The 17,867-nt window shown below is 37.4% G+C and overlaps 1 protein-coding gene across 1 annotated transcript; it reads right to left on the reverse strand.

The window, feature by feature from the left end:
- Nucleotides 1–889: 889 nt before the first annotated feature.
- Nucleotides 890–17,286, reverse strand: nfkbie (nuclear factor of kappa light polypeptide gene enhancer in B-cells inhibitor, epsilon). The gene is made up of 6 exons (XM_028440030.1): nucleotides 16,583–17,286; nucleotides 8,515–8,617; nucleotides 5,429–5,633; nucleotides 5,202–5,290; nucleotides 3,023–3,268; nucleotides 890–1,704 (listed from the first exon to the last, which is right to left on the reverse strand). Exons 1-6 carry the CDS (start codon nucleotides 16,900–16,902, stop codon nucleotides 1,636–1,638), a joined length of 1,032 nt encoding a protein of 343 aa, XP_028295831.1. The 5' UTR covers nucleotides 16,903–17,286; the 3' UTR covers nucleotides 890–1,635.
- Nucleotides 17,287–17,867: the final 581 nt, after the last annotated feature.

Consider the following 17,867-nt stretch of genomic DNA (forward strand, 5'->3'; position numbering starts at 1 on the left):
ACGTGTGCAAACGTCACTCCACGCACTAATAAGGGATACAAACCCCAGGGAATCAGAACTGCACATCTTCTGCACGTCACAATGCACCCACAATCCTTTTAGCGCGTTTCCCTCTGATGAATATGTAAAGTAGGCAGATCTCAGAGGAGGACACGCAAATAAATGAATGCAGTGGACGCAATGTAATTAATCAAACCAGGAACTGTTTGCGGTGATTGTTTTTGCTCCAGTTAACATTTCTTGTATAAAAAAGAATTTAAATAAGACAATAGTCAATATTAATAGCCACTGAATAAGAAAATGCAGAGTAAAGTGTGTGAGGGAGAGAAAAAGACCTGAGGTGGCTGAGGTGCAGAGAGGATGCTGTGTGCAGATACCCATGGATGTCACTCCGGAGTCGGACGAACCGCTCCAGGGAGCTCATGTGCCTTACTAGCCACATTTTGACCCCAATACTCTTGTGTCGCATCGATGCCAAAGCAGAATCAGCTGAGCTGCAGCAATGGTACAATGTTCACAAATGAGTTTGTCCATGACAAGCACTGCTTCGGAGCTCAGACCTGCTGGATGATGCTCAGTAGAGCATCTGTAAATGGTGCTGATTAACAGACTGTGTTGCTGCATTAACTCAAATCAATGGCATCAACAGATCAATAGGACGGTTCTGTCCAAATCTGCCTATCACTATATGCGTCTATACGTGCACCTATTAGTGGCGCAATCTCAGTGAATTCCCCACAGCAGGTGAGTTTTTAGGGAGGTGCCTGGTTTACCACCCTTTATTTCAGATCTTAGTGAATCCGCCCCTTTGTGTATTATGTTGGGCTTCATTATTCCTTCCAACTTCTTGAATTACAGTTCCCCATGTTTGAAGTAGCACAACAGCCAGTAGTTTTTCCAGTTTTTTTTATTACAAAATATTTCACAACTGCACACATTTCCCACACAGGTCAGAGTGCTCTAACAAAATTATCAGTTAGCTAATCTTTAGATAAATAAGGGCGGGGAGGAGATGTTTTCCACACAAAGCAGTAAACCACAAACCAAACAGATGCTTTACGTTTTTATATATTACATTTACACGAGGGTGCATTGTGGTTTATTCTAATGTTAGGGGGTCGGATATTTATCTTTATGTCTTTGTGATATTTAAACACCTGGACACAACAAAATGGCAACAATAAAGCAGCCATGACTCAGAAATTGATAATAATTGTTGATAAATCAAGGAGGCAAACATAACTGAGAGAACAAGTTTGAGGAAACTGTATCATTGTGAATCTTACTTGTTCCAAATACAGGGACATTATCAGTAAGATACGGAGGTAGAACAAACAACTTTAATGGGGTTAAAAAAAAAAAAGTTGGTAGACAGTTTGTTGCTCACAGGATTACGTAAAAATAAAGAAATAAAATTGAGCGAGTGGCTCGGGAAGAATTTTTCTTGCATCAGTGTTCAGTGTTACGGCTCACGTTCAGTATTTTTCTACATGTTTTAGTACACAACACTGAAAAGAAAAATTGCTAATTAATCAGAATCAGGTCAAACTTAAAGCTTAATAAACGAAAAGAACAAAGATCTAGACTGCTGTGCTGTTTTGAGGCTCCACACCATTTCAAAGACTGCAACTCTACTCAAAACGTTACGTTCGCTACGGATCTCCCAGAGATCTGGATGTCATCAAAGGGAAATAAAGCCATGATCTGAAAAACAAAGATTGAAAAATTACAAACTAAATAAAACTGGAAACCACACCCACTCACAATAGCGATAGAAGAAGGCGTTGTTAAATGTAATAATAAAAATGTTGCTTAAACCAACAAGTTCATATTTAATGTTGGTAATCTTTTAAACAACATCAATGCAATGTGTCATTTTCATTTATTTATTTTTGCAACAAGATTAGCTCTGCTTCTGTTAATTTAAATTCTCTGGTTGTTATTTACTTTCCCTTGTTTTCTAGACTGAATTTCTGTTGTTGTGGCTTCATTGGATCCACATTATCACCGGAGGGACTCCATGTTCTTCCTGTTATCTTTGCATTCCCTCTTGTATAGACATACTAGCACTTGTTCAGCTCGCTAAGACGTCACACAATGTTAATGGATTCTACAACACGACACATTATTTTTTGAGGAGCAATAAAGACCAAGATATATTTTTTTTGCATTTGGTGTGATCAAAGAAAAGAGATGAAAATGTTGTCATTACAAAAATACATTAAAAACACACACAAACAAAGTGGTATAATGATGTAAAATTAAATACAAACAATAAAAGACCTTAAAGGAGCTTTAGACCATAGATCTATGGAAAGGAGAATACCTTTAGACCATAGATCTATGAAAAGGAGAATACCTTTAGATCATAGATCTATGAAAAGGAAAATAGCTTTAGACCATAGATCTATGAAAAGGAGAACACCTTTAGACCATAGATCGATGAAAAGGAGAATACCTTTAGATCATAGATCTATGAAAAGGAAAAGAGATTTAGACCATAGATCTATGAAAAGGAAAAGAGATTTAGACCATAGATCTATGAAAATACCTTTAGACCATAGATCTATGAAACAGAAAAGACCTTAAGATCAAAGATCTATGAAAAGGAAAATAGCTTTAGACCATAGATCTATGAAAAGGAAAAGACCTTAAGATCAAAGATCTATGAAAAGGAAAATAGCTTTAGACCATAGATCTATGAAAAGGAGAACACCTTTAGACCATAGATCTATGAAAAGGAGAATACCTTTAGACCATAGATCTATGAAACAAGAGAATACCTTTAGACCATTGATCTATGAAAATTATCAGACTTTTAGACCATATATCTAAAAAATAAAAATAAAAATAAAAATAAAAACACACAAACAGTAAATAAAAAATAATTCTCCCCAGCTTTTTAGGCTAATAATAATTGGCTGTAATTCAGTCAAAGTACATAAAGTAATTAAAAAGTAGGCTCTGCTTTTGGTCTCACAAATGCATTTCATGACAGCCTTGTTGCGTAATCATTGCTTACGTCATCGTTGCCATCAGCCAGATCGAGCGCCGTCTCATCCTCCATGTTTCTCAGCATGGTGTCAGCGCCCGACTGACACAGCAGGTTAGCGATGGCGGCGTCCTGTCTGCCCACGGCCAGGTGCAGCGGTGTGCAGCCATTAAACATGGCAGAGTCCATGTCTGCGCCCGGAAGCAGCAGCTTCACTGACGTGACGTCGTGCAGCTCTACAGCGATGTGAAGAGCTGTTTTTCCACTGGTTCCTTCCTGCCACCAGTAAAGATGGAGACCAGTCAGTTATTGAGTTTTATTGAGTTTTCCAGTGAGACACAAACAACATGATTCTATTGCACTGCTGATAAACCAACTCTATCACAGCAGGGGCCACAAACAGGTCACATGATCAATATTCATGTTAGCATTCAGAATAATGACCAATCAGAGCATTAACACAGGAGGAAAAAAAGGGTTTAGTCTTTTTTCTTTTGACTTTTTGGTTTTTATGTTTCATCAGATTTTAGTCATTTTGTGTGTTTTTGGAGTCATAATGTGTGGTTTTGTTATTTTTTGTGTTCTTAGTGTAATTTTGTGCATTTTTCAGTCATTTTATGCATTTTTGTTGTAGATTTGTGTGTTTTTGGGGTCATTTTCTTTATTTTTGTTGTGGTTTTCTGTAATTTCCTGTCATTTTGTTTTTGTGTCTTTGGAGCTATTCTGTAATGTGTTGTTGTTTTGTGTGTTTTTGTAGAAATTTGTTTGTTTAAGTCACGTGTGTCAAAATCAAGGCCTGGGGACCCAGATTTGGCCCTTTAGCATTTAGAGCATACAATTTGGCTCAAAGGAGAAAGTAAAAATGACAGAAAACATAAATTATTGTGTGAATTACCAAAAAATCTAGTAGAAGATATCTCAAATTCAGCAACTCTACAATATTTTTAGCACCTTGCAGTTTTCCTTTGTTGATATTACATGAATGCAGTCATTCATAATATTAAATTGTGGAAAGAACTCAAATTTTTTTCACAAATTACACAATTTTTTCTTGCAATTTTTCACAAACAATTCTACAAAATTCCTCTGAATTACACAAAAATTCGTAACAAAAATCAATGTCTTGTCTGTTTTTAGTCATTTCGGGTGTTTTCGGAGTCATTCATTTTGTGTATTTTTCTGTCGTTTTCTGCATTTTTGTTGTTGTTTTCTGTATTTTTCTGTCATTTTGTGTAATTCTGTTAACGGTTTGTGTGACTTTTTCTGTAATTTTCTGCATTTTTGTTATTGATTTATGCGTTTTTGAAGTCTTTCTTCTCTTCAACAAAGATTAAATCATACGTTTAATATTTTACATGCATCGTCTCACAGAGAGAGTGTGTGTGTGTGTGTGAAGGCTGAGATAAGTGTGTCCAGTGATTTAAACTAAAAGGAATGCCTGGGGCTAGTTTCAGGAACCACTGCCATGTTCTCTTCCATCAATAGAAAGTTAAGAGTGTCCGGCCAGCCCCAGTTTAATCATATCTCACGTCTAATTATGTCTCTCTGAACCCTGCAGGACGCTCCCAGATGAGCTTGTATCACTCTCAGTGTATAGCACACATTATCAAACACAAGATTTATTAAACAGATTCAAAAAGAAACAAACGTCAAATACGAGAAAAAAAATGAGATTTTTTTTTTTATATAAATCTTAATAAAAAGAATTTTTTCCTATTGTGTGTGTCTGCTGATTGTGATCTATAGTGAGAGATTATTCAGGCCAACTTACAAAAAACTTTAAATGAAGCATTAGTAATTCATACATCCCTTCCTTAAGCCAAGATAGCCTATATCAGACATGGGCAAATGGTGGCCTAGGGGCCACATACGGCAGAAGAATCAGGGCTTTTGCTTTTATTTATTGTCACAAAATGACAACAAAAATGCATAAATTGGCTCATAACACAAAAACAAACAAAATGAGGCAGAAAATAAACAAAATGACTTCAAAAACACATAAAAATGACAGTAAAAACACAAGACAACAACACAAAGCGCAAAATGAGAAACAAACTACACAAAACGACAACGGGTCATTACTCTAAATGCTGATATGAATGTTGATAATGTGGCCCTCACAGCAGAAAATCACTTTTTTGTGGCGATGAAAGTTCCCCACCTCTGGCCTATATTAAGATACAATAAATAAATAAACCCACAGACTCACCTGGATGTTCAGATCTGCTCCATTTTTCATCAGGAGCTTCATGATTTGATGTTGCCTGTAGAGTGCAGCCAAGTGAAGACAGGCCAGACCTGTAGGTACACACCATTGTTCAGAGAAACAGAGAAAAGAGACTCCACCCACCCCACCTTTTTCACATAACAATTAGGTAGGGGGGAAAAAAACCCAATAAGAACAATGTTAAACATTTTCTACACGTCTGTTTTCACCTCTCCAGTTCTGCATTTTCAGGACTGTCGACAGGCTGCTACGTGAAAAGGTCATCTCTGAGGCACACTCCACCAGCCCATGCTGGCAGGCCAGGTGCAGCGCTGTGTTTCCATCCTGGTCCTGCAGCTCCAGGCTCACTCCTTTGTTCACCAGGTCCTTCACCACACTGGTCAGGTTCAGGTAGGTGGCTAAGTGGAGCGGGGTCTGAAAAAACACAGAGAAAAAAAAAGGTGTGATGCACTTTACTAATTATTATTGACTCAAACAATGTAGGCCAGGGGTTCTCGATGGAGGTTACCAGATGCCTTCAATAAACTATGAATATTTATTGAACAATTTGAGCCCTTTTTCTGCTATTACACCAAACTTGCAATATTTTAACTTATTTTCATCACTTTTTCTTGGCATAATTTTGCTCCTTTTATTGCATTTTTGCTACATTACTCCAATTTCCCCATCAAATTTCACATTTTTCCCCACTTTTAAGACACTTCCGGCACTTATAAACCCTTTCTCCCACTTTTTCCACCTAATGTTACGTATGTTGACCCATTATTGTCACTTTTAACCTCTTTTCACCATATTCCATGCTTATTTTTGCCAATTTAACCACATTCACGATTTATCATGCCCATTATTTGCCAGTTTTAACTAATTGTTTGTAGTTTTTTCTGCCACTTTTAAACCAATATTGACACTTTGAACCCTTTTTACCACTTTTTCTGTCCATTTTTGGCCAAATTTTAACCAACTTCTGTGGTTTTTAAAAACCCATTTCACCCCCTTTCTGCCACTTTAAACCCTTCTTACCATTTTGTTCTGTTTCTGGCCACTCAAAAAAATTCTTTAAAATACCATTTCACCATTTTTGGTCACTTTTAACCCATTATTTTCTAATTAAAACAAGGAATTACATCTTTAAGATGACTATATACTGTACGTACTATAAATTTGAAATCAGAAATATGCAGTTCAGAACTGTGCAGGTTTTGGGTAGCTTAATATTTTACCAATTACCCTGGTTTTCATTTTTTTTTGTCTAATCAAACAGATGTCGTAGAGCATCAGTTTGGAGAATCTTGCAGTCATACTCACCCGGTAGCATTTTACCACGCTAAAAATCGACAAATGACACACACACACACACACACACACACACACACACACACACACACACACACACACACACACACACACACACACACACACACACACACACACACACACACACACACACACACACACACACACACACACACACACACACACACACACACACACACACACACACACACACACAACTTCAGTGGAATTTACCTATTTAATCATGCCCGAGGGTTGGTTTTCTGTTTTAAATCTCATAGTCATCTTGGTAAGGTGTTTAAATGCCGGGTCTTAGAATGAGTATCGAGAGGAAATTGAGCAACACAGAAGGACTGAGCACAGGGTTCACTGAGTCACAGCATTACAAGTGCTGAGTATAAACTTTAGATGTTTCCTTATGACAGCTCAGTGTGCACGCTCAGCATTCATTTCAAGGTTAAAAAATCTCTGAACGGGCGTCCTAGAGAACCAAACCAATACACCCCACCCTCCCACATATGGACACTCTCCAAAGATAAGCTTCTATTTCTACACGAGGTAGAGCGGGGGAGTTTCCATGCAAAGTCCCATCTGAGCTAACAACAACAGCCCATGGTGACATCTTTAAAGAGGAGACAGGCTGCACCAGAAAGAGGAACAGCATCTCTATAGAAACATCCAAATAATGCCTTTAGCTGACAATGAGGAAGTCCCATTGATTTAGTCTTTGATACCAAGTTATTAGAAGTGACAATTGGCTCTAAATGGTCTTTGAGGCAACACGTAAATTATATAAAGACAAAAATCTCAAAAACACTTGGTGTGTTATATAAAAAAAATATATTTACTTAAAGGGGCAGTATTGTGAAAAATTCACTTTATAATGGTTTTGCTACAGTGATATACTGTACATTCCTTTAGCCTCATTCAGAGGGCCAGAGTTGAAAAAGTTTCCTCCCTCCCTTGCTATTCCACATTTTGTGATGTCAACTCCAAACGAGCTAGTTGGATTTCTGCCCCAATATTACGTCATAACGTGGAAACTCCTCCACCTGAAAATCCTGGCTCCTCCTACCCTATAAGAATGTGTGTATCAAACTACCTCACAGGTTAAACAATCAGCGAATGCAGGATGATATTACAGTTAATATCTTTACGTTCAGTATAGATAATCCAGTATATAGATAAACTGAAGAGCGCTCACAATCAGTTTCGCTTTTAAAGAGGACAAGAAAGTGAGGTAGCAGCTCATGCGAGTGTTCGAAACAGATGACTCAGCTGATAGTTGAGAGTTTACCTCCCTGTGGGACAGAGCGAGTGGTTACAATCAGTTCCATTTTTAGTAGCCGTTACACCGCCTCTTATCTACTTTATGGGATGATCCGACGTGTTTGTGACCAATGCGACGCAGCAGTCGGACAAAACAATGGACTGTCACCTTAAATGGACTATTCCTGTGGTCAGACGAGGTGAAGGAAGACTGTTAATGATTTACTGCTGCTGTAATAAACACGTTTGTGGTTTCAGGAGCACTTTAAAAATAATGTTGTTGGGGTTCTTAGAACAAATGGAAATGGGTAAAAAATAGCATAATACTGGACCTTTAAAACCACCCATTGTTTACAATGTATTGTACTTTGATGCTGCGATATATAATGTAATGTGTAGAACTCTGGGGAACCACTTTTAGGACCATAATTAATAATATTGTTTTATTGCAAAAAAAAAAAAAAAAAGGCCATACGATTGTTAAACAAAGCAGGATATTAGGACCACACACATCCATTATTTGTTAAATAAAAAACTTATTATAAAATAACAGATAATGTTCAAAGGCATTCAAAAATACTTAGAAGGTTATGATTTATGTTGAGCATGTAAGCGTTTTTGTTTCTGCCCGTTTTAGTCTTGTTACACATTTTTAAATTGTGATTCATGTTTAAATATGTCCACAGAAGCCTCACAATGCTTTTCTCATGGAAACATATGGAGACACACTCACCTGGTACAGGTTGTTTTGGATGTCGAGAACTTCCTTCGGGAATATTTGCGTCAACTCTTGAGCAATTTCTACTTCGTTGTGGATGATTGCTAGGTGGAGGAGCCTAGAAAATAGAGTTAAAAAAATACATTAACATCTGCAGGCGTATTTATATAGAAATATGACATAACTATTCAAAATATAAAATCCGTTTTTTATTTCATGCATGCAATGAATAAACATTCATACATACTTGCATTAAATACGACACATAAGATGAGGGGAGAGAATGAGAGCGATGGTGAGAAATAAAAAAAAAAACTTCTGGTGTCAAAAAGGTAAAAACCTAAAAAGTGACAATCTTTTCGCAAATACAGCTTTTCAAGCAAAGGGGTGAAACAAAAACAGACTAAAAATTCTGCAAAGAGCAAGAAATGGAGATGAACATTGATATCAAAACAAAGGCCTCAGCAGAAATAACTACTCATTTACTTTTTTTTTTTATGTTATATGATTTAAAACAAGGGAGAGCTTCATACTGTGTGCAAAGAAAACCTGAAATATCTGTTCCAAATACCAAAACCCATCGAACCAATGGTTCGCTTAACATAGAAATAACAAAAAGACAGTCATCAACATCCCCGCCAGATTGGTTCTCATTATAACATCACAACCTTCTCCTAAATGTCATTAATCTAACTTAGATGTATACACAAAAAAATATTATCACATCAGAATATAAAATTACAAACCATCTTAAACGTTTTCTAAGAATTGCTGTCTCCTTTGAAGATACCTCAAACAGAATAAAAAGAAAAAAAACAGCACAAGGGCAATAACTCCGGAAGAAATAATTGCGTTCTTCTCATTTTCAAACTCCATCAAGGTATTGATACCCTGAAGCCACACACCAAATTTGGTTCCTATCTTAAACGGTTTCTGAGAAAAGCTATCGCCTTTGAAGATACCTCGAACAGAGTAAAAATAATGGAACAAGGGCAATAACTCTGGAAAAAATAATTGCGCGCTTCTGATTTTTGAACTCCATCAAGGTATTGATACCCTGAAGCCACACAACAAATTTGGTTATCCTATCTTAAACGGTTTCTGAGAAAAGCTGTTCCATTTGAAGAGACCTCGAACAGAGTAAAAAAAACGAAACAAAGGCAATAACTCTGGAAAAAATAATTGCGTGCTTCTCATTTTCGAACTCCATCAAGGTGTGTTGATACCCTGGAGCCACACACCGAATTTGGTTATTGCATCTTAAACAGTTTCTGAAAAAAGCTGTCCCCTTTAATTCGAACGGACTCACTCAGGGACGGGGCTCAAACCTATATCCCCCTTACACATTGCTGATTAAAAACATATTTTTGAAATGTTTTAATTATCATTCTTTTTCAAATTAAAACAAGACACAAACAAACCACTGTATTCTATACTTTCACTTTGTCAAATATAAATCAAGTTCAATCAAGATCTTGGCTAATCCATACTCTATTTGTTACAAAGTATAACTAACGTGATGAAAAAATAATTATAGAAAAAGATTATTTGGGGGTTATCAGAAGTGTGATATAATATCAAGCACACAACTTAAAAACAACATCCCACAAAGACACACATTTACTCCAGCTCGTTGTGTTTTTAGTGCTGTAGGCGTAAATACTCGGTGAGAACATGGTAACTCAACATTGGGGGTGCACCCGTTGCCATCCGTGGTTCTGCTGTGTGACCCTTTCCATGTTTGACTTCTGCAAATACTGCAAAAGCTCCTCTACACACACACACACACACACGTAATCATGTGTATTTTACAGCTGATTTAAGACACGCGTCAGAACATAAGAGATGCTAACAGAAAGCTAATCATAGGGTTATTTAGTAAAGGCTCTGTAATTAATTGGAAAAAAAATGCTGGTAACTGTAATCGTAATTGAAAAATGTAATTGACCCCAACCCTGGGGATAATAGAAAATGCTGTAATCATGTGATGCATCCAACAGCTGACAAAATTCAATGTCAGCAAACATCACCAAAGAACAAAAACAAGGAACTTTACAGTCTGCATAACACTTAACCTAAAAAAAAAAATCCCAAAGGGGGAAACTGGGGTTATTTTTTTCTGTTGCGTGTCCGCTGCAGGTATTTTTTTTTTCTCTTCCCAGGTATCTATTGTTAGCACATCATGGTTAATACAACACCATGCAGCCAAAAAAAACAGAGTGAGAAACGTTTTAATAATCCCAGGGGGAAACAAGGTGAAAACACTAACAAAAGATACATACCTGATTTAAGAAAAATGTAAAATAATAATAGTAATAATAATAATAATAATAATAAAAAATAAAAAAGTTTAAAAAGAAAATTCTTCATTACAAATAGGGTGACCACTTTGAACATCTGTACCAAAAATTGAGCCAATACAACGTCAGTAAAGGGTGGCACTAGGGCTGGGCGATATGGCCTTTTATAAATACTGCGATATTTTTAGGCCATGTCACGATACACGATATATATCTCGATATTTTGCATTACCCTTGAATTAACCCTTTGATGCACAAAATCACACCAGTATGATGATTCTATATGTCTACATTAAAACATTCTTGATCATACTGCATTAATATATGCCAATTTTGAACTTTCATTCAAAAAAGGGGATATCACAACTAAGTCAAAGTTGACATAACTGTATTTATTAAACAGTGAGTGGCTCAAACATAAAATTGTCAACAGAAAGTGCACGTTCTGTGCAAAATTGTCACAGAGACATTTCAAAACAAGACATTAGTGCAGGATGCAACTCACATGGCATTTCAAAACACAAAATTAAAGTGCACTTTTTGTACATAATGCCACTACAATATTTTAAAAACAAATAGTGCCCTTTTGTGCATGTTGTCATTAAGATGACATTTCAAAACAACACTAAATTTAAGTGCACCTTTTGTGCATAATGCCACTAAGATATTTAAAAAAAAAAAAAAAAAAAAAAAAAAAAAAAAAAAAAAAAGTCCGCGAGTTTAACGGTATGGTCATTTTCAACACCGCACAGACTACAAGCTGCGATATATCGAGTATATTCGATGTATCGCCCAGCTCTAGGTGGCACACATTATTTATTTATTATAATTGTAATCACGTAATTGATAATTAATTACAATTATGGCATAATCATAATTGTAATTGTAATTTAAAAAATCTGTTGCTGTTGTAATCATAATTAAATTGTAATTGAATTCAGATAATTGACTTTGTACTCGTAATTGCCATGAAAATTCTCTAAAAATTGTCCATTAAAATTTAATGCAAAACTTGGGAACCATGTTACAGTTCTATGTACAGTTCTACATATACGTAGTTAATAATTATTAAAATGTTTCCTTTCAAGCTTTCCTACATTTTACACCATTTGAAAAAATTAAATCGAGCAGTATACTGACAAAAAAGGCTCAGACGGCCATATTAAAAATATTAAAACCTATATTTTCATTGATTAGGAAGCCTAACATGGTAATCAGTAGATAGGAAGGAAATTAAAATGATAGGCATTTGTTTTTAGTGTATTTTACAGCTGATTTAGGACCCGTTATCATAACAGATGCTAACAGAGAGCTAACAGAAAAATTAGAGAAAGCTTATTTATTTCAGGCTCAGTAATTTTGATTCATTGTAATTTAACGTGTATAATAAAAAACATAATTGTAACTGAAAAATGTAATTGACACTAAATCTGATGTGGGCTGATGTAACTTTGTGTGAACATTAAAGGTGAAAAGCCACATTTCTCATACGGCTTAGGTTTCACTGAGGTCTAGTTTGTTAGAAAGATTTGTTTTTTAAATAAAGGAAGGAAACTGGTCAATTCAAATGTTTGTTGCTCATACACACACACATGCACACACACTGTCATATCCTGATCAACAAGTTTCTTGGATCAGGAGTGAACTGCCCTGCTACCTCACACTGTGTGCTTTGTCTGTGCTTCAGGGGAAGTCCAGGCCTATCTGTTTCGCTTCTGTTTTCTGACTGAGAGGCGTCTCATAGGAAACCATCCACATGCATGACAAAGTTCATTTAACACAACATCTGCAGTGTCACACGGCTAAGAAATCCCCCTTTAACAGCATCATCATGGGAATACTGGGTCTTTTAATCAATGCGTATTAATAGGGTCGTTCACAAAATACATTTTTAACCAAATTTTGCCAGATCACTTTTTGCCTTGTTCATATTGACATTGTAAGCATCTGTACTAGGGCTGGGCGATATGGATCTTAATATTTTTTTTAAAAATGGCAATATATGATCTCAATATCTTTAACTCAATATATCTGAGTTAAATTTGCTGATGCAAAATGCCACACAGGCACACTTATTAACAAAAAGCTGCACAATATGTGACACTTTTGCTTTTTTTTTATCATAGGGACAGCACGTGTGAGTGAGTACTGTAGTGTGGCTCGTTTAGGGGAACGTCTGGGTTAGGGCGCACTCAGTAAACTAAGCTTTTCATGCTGTCCTGAGACCCTGTCCACACGTAGCCACCAGGGATCTGCTAAAACAAATATATTTTTCAACGGTTCGGCCTATCGTCCACACAAAAATGCAGGATGTCATTAAAAACGGGGCTTTTGAAAAACTCCGACCAAAGTGAAGATTTGGGAAAACTCCGGTTTTGTGTTTGAGTGTTGACACCAATAACCGGAGTTTTAAGTTTCCAAATGTCACTGGGACTATGCTGGCGGCATTGGTGTGGGGTAGCTGTGCCCGGTTTGGGGTGCTTGGGTAAACCTGCTTGTTGGTATGTGGCTGGCGGGGTGGCTCTGCTTGGGCGGTTGATGGCGTCCTCTTTTGTCGGGGGGACCGGGGCCACCGCTACCTTCCTGTGGACGATGTTGTATCGTTTGGGCCTGTGCTGGCTCTGGTGCGGGCAGGGGTTTCTCTGCTGCGGCGGGGCGGGCACTGTGGGCCCCAGAGACGTCCCGAGCAACAAGGCCGGAAACCCACCCCACGGCACCCACCCAAACCATACCAGCGCCACAGAGCACAGCGGCAGCCCCCACTCCCCACGCACAGTGGGGCACCAGCCACACCCCCCAGCAGTCCAGAGGGCAACCCCCGGCACATGCGTGTCGTCTGCGCCATCTACCCTCTCCGCTGGCCTACTGTATGGACAGACCGGGCTCACACCAGACAGGCCTCCTACATGGACCGGGTCTCAAACATTGTTAGGCAGGTGTGCAAAGCTGTAACGGTGCACATACATAAAGCTGCCAACCACTTTTATGTGGTTTTGTGTGGATGGATTTGTTTCTCAAAACGATGTGTGGACATAACTTTTTTTTTTTAATGGAGGAGGGTGGATATCCGCTTAAAAAAAGCAGTGACTCCTGAAAACGAGTATTTTAATATAAAAAAAAGCTTTAAATATATATCAGAAATATGGGAAAAAAATGATAAAAAAGGACACTGACTGTGCTCTGTGAATAATATTAAATACTTGTATGATGTGATTTGTACTGTGTGATTGTATAAATCAAAACAAGTAAAAAATATATAGGTATATCGATATAGTTGATATGGTCATTTTATATATCGCCAAAATCAAAAATTAGATATATCTTGAATCACAATATATTGCCCAGCGCTAATCTGTACCAAAAATGGAGTCTATTGCTGCACATTTAGGGCCTGGGGTGGCACACCTTTTCCATAATGTTGACATTTTTTCTATTTTCAGGAATAGAGTTTGAGCTGTTCTAATGTTCCAACTCATTTAGTATAAATACAGGAATAAACTATTAATGACCATACTTAATAGGCTGGTATCGTCAGGTACCTCACGCTACCATCGCAATATTAACATTATCATTATTTTTTCCCACAATAATGATCGATTCTGCGATAATCAATATATTGCAAAACATTTCATCCACGATACATTACGATATCTGTGTCACTGAAGAAATTCAGAAATGACTGACTGCACTGAATCCATTTCACAGGAATTACAAAACATAAAATATCAATCTTTGGCGCCAGTGTATCGATAACGTACGGCAAGACGAAATATCGCGATATATCATTCTTAGGCTCCAATATGCATGAACAACAATTAGTAACATATGGTACTTCCCTATCAGAACGCTTCACTATCAGACTGCTGGATATTCCTTAAGTTTCTTGAAGTTTAAGAAGAAGCTAAACCCACTACTAATGCATAAACATGCTTAGCACAAGCTTGGATGATGCTAAACCATTTTTTATTATAATGCTGCAAAACATGAAAAACCTTGTCTGGTGCACGTATTGCATTTTCAATCCTTCATTTTCAATGCCTTAAAGATCAACACTAAAAACTTTAACTACATCTCTTTGTGGGAAAAGGAAAGAAACCAGTGAAAACCAGACCCTTTCATCCTAGAGCAGTGTCTGACACATGTACAGTTGGAAAAATATTCCCATAATCAAACTCCTAAAACTGAAGGAAGGTATTCCCAGCTGTGTACATTTTGATTTTGTTTTAGCCATAGTCTTTTGACTATGTAGTTCTAATCAAAATTAATATGTAACGCATAGTTATGCATTTTATTTTGAAAAGTCAATTACCATTTTCAATCTGACATGGGACAGTATTAAACATTGCTCTACCTTCCATGAAACAAGTGGTTTTGATTGGATTCCTACCAAAGAAACTTAGTTGTGACTAGATTTCGTCCCATGTGAACATTATAATTCAGTTTTTATTAGTCGACAAAAATAACAACATATTTTGATTTAGTTTTCATTCATGTGTATTTTGTTAGGGATAGTCTAGTTTAGTAATACAGATGAGAAAAACTAGACAAAAACTTTAGTCAACAATATTAACACTGATTCCTGAAAGTGTTGAAGCGACAATCTGCAAAAGACTGGACGCCCCTTTGCAACCCCAGTGAGATATCCATAACTAAAAAATGTCTTAATTTACACTGTTAGCTCAGCCATCTTTACTTTTCCCTGCGGGTCGATTTGGTTGTTTCAAAGGGCTGGATTTGGCCCCCGATTATGGAATAATTTGAGAAAAATTGCAGGATTTTGGAAAAACTTAAGAGTTCTTTTAACAACTATTTGCAACTAAATAATTCAGTCATTTTCACTTCCTCCAGCAGGCCGAATCGAATGGTTCAAGGGTCAGATTTGGCCCCCGGGCCTTGAGTTTGACACCTGTGACGTAGGGCAAATGTGAGTGTTACAGCAGGCATTACTTTATTTTTGGTATTAATGAATATATAATTCGATATGTTTAAGATAATGGAGGTGATGGACAGAAACATTTTGCACTTGCATTTTATTTCATATTTAAAATGTGTAATGAACTATTTATTGAAACCGAAGTATACATTTTTAGTAAGGTGAATTATGAAGTTTAATGAATGTTTTTATGCTGTTCTATTTCTAATTGTATTTTGTTTTCAGAGTGACTTTTAACAGCTGTCCAGGGACAGCAGATGAAAAATAGCCATTAAGCTAACTCTGGTACATTTAATGTAATGTTCATGAATGTACATTGTCCCTATCAAATAAACTAGAGCTGGGCGATATATCAAGATATATATATATCAAATTTTCTATTTACAATATTGCCTATATCAATATATCTATATATTTTATAGCTTTTTAGTTTTAAAGAATGTGTTCTAGGAGTTGCTGCTTTCACTACTTCTCAGAACAGCATAAAAAGCACAATTGGATGGATTTCTGAGTGCGTTCTAAACCATTTAAACAAGCCACACTACAGAACTCACTCACACATGCTGTGCCTTAGAGCAGGGGTTCTCAACTGGTTGTTTTAGAATTCAACCAACCAAATTAAGCTGTTGAAATCACACAAAAGTTACAAGAGGGTCAGAAAATGGATGGATGGAAAACACCATATAATCTTTTTTTAAAACATTTTGCATCAGCAAATTCGATCCAGAATTGTCTTTCTGGTCAGACTTTCGAGATTTATATCGTATATCGGAATTTTGAGAAAAAATATCGAGATATGAATTTTGGTCCATATCGCCCAGCTCTAAAATCAACAGATAAATAAACCTACGTGTCTCCATCCTCTGTGATAGTTGTGAGCAGTGTGTCGTCTTGCTCAGAGGCTTCGGGGCAAGGCTCCTGTTGTTGCTGCAGCGGTGCGAGGTTTAAATCCTTCACTATCTCTGTCAAACTGTCCACAGTAATAGAAGAGGAGTTGTAAGCCGAGTCCAGGCGCTCCTCTCCGGCGGACAGCTTGTCCCTCGACCCGCTGCTGCTGAAGTCTCCGCTGGGCCGCTGAGGCTCCTCCGACTTCAAGATGGAGCGATACGAGTCAATACCCGAGTCTGTTCGGCTGTCCTCCAGCAGCTCGTCCTTAGTGCTACTAGCCATAGTGGAGGTCTGTGTCTGTGTTGAGTTCCCCCTCCGTCGCTGTTGGAACCTTCCGCACCGCGGAGGAACTCCAGGTACTAGTCACCGCCGAGAGTCGAGGACAGGCTCTCTGCCTCTCATACCACTCACCGAGTACCTCCGTCACCCAGGCAGACTGCAGCGAACCCCGGGACGACTCGACTATTGCTGCCCCGGCACTGGACCCTAGGAGGCAGTTTTAACACGGAAACTAGCAGAGCTATCCGGTGACTGCATGAAGTCCCGGGCGGACAGCCGAGAGCAACGAAAGGCGATAGGGAAGTAAGAAGACACGTGAACGGCCGAGCTGCTTGTATGACAAGAAGGGTAACGGGGAATCCCCGACGTGCGCGTGCGCTCACGCAAAACTTTAAAATCACAAGAAACAATAACGTCAGGAGCGTGATGACGTAGCCGAGCGAATATGGGCGGTAACATTTTATGATAGTGCTGCGTTCCATGCAACTCGGAACTCATCATTCCCTAGTTAGTATTTAGATAGATAAATAGATAGATACTGTAGATAGTTTCAAAATAAATTTCTATGAATGTTGGATACCTCGAATAGATACCAAAATTGTGTCCATTTTCAGTGTTAAAATTTGTTGTTCAAATATTCTTCAATTCAAATATAAGTATAAACAGCACATACTTAACTTGTATAAAGATGAATGTGAAGATTGTTAAATTTACAACAACTGTTGTTTTAGCAAAATCATTTATAATAATTGAGAAATAAAATATAAAAAATAATTAAAAAAAAGAGGAAATTGTTAAAATCGAAAGTTGATTACATCTGTTCTGGGCTATTGTTATTTTTTGGCATCGGTGAGGCCATCTAATTTGTAACGTTTTTGTTAAGAATGGGGTAGGAGTTTATAAGATTTCTTCTTCATCCTACTCCTGTTCTTCTTTTCATGGCATGTATTATTGTTGTGTTTGCTGGA

Source organism: Gouania willdenowi, chromosome 24 (assembly GCF_900634775.1).
Source record: "Gouania willdenowi chromosome 24, fGouWil2.1, whole genome shotgun sequence".
NCBI classification, from domain to species: Eukaryota; Metazoa; Chordata; class Actinopteri; order Blenniiformes; family Gobiesocidae; genus Gouania; species Gouania willdenowi.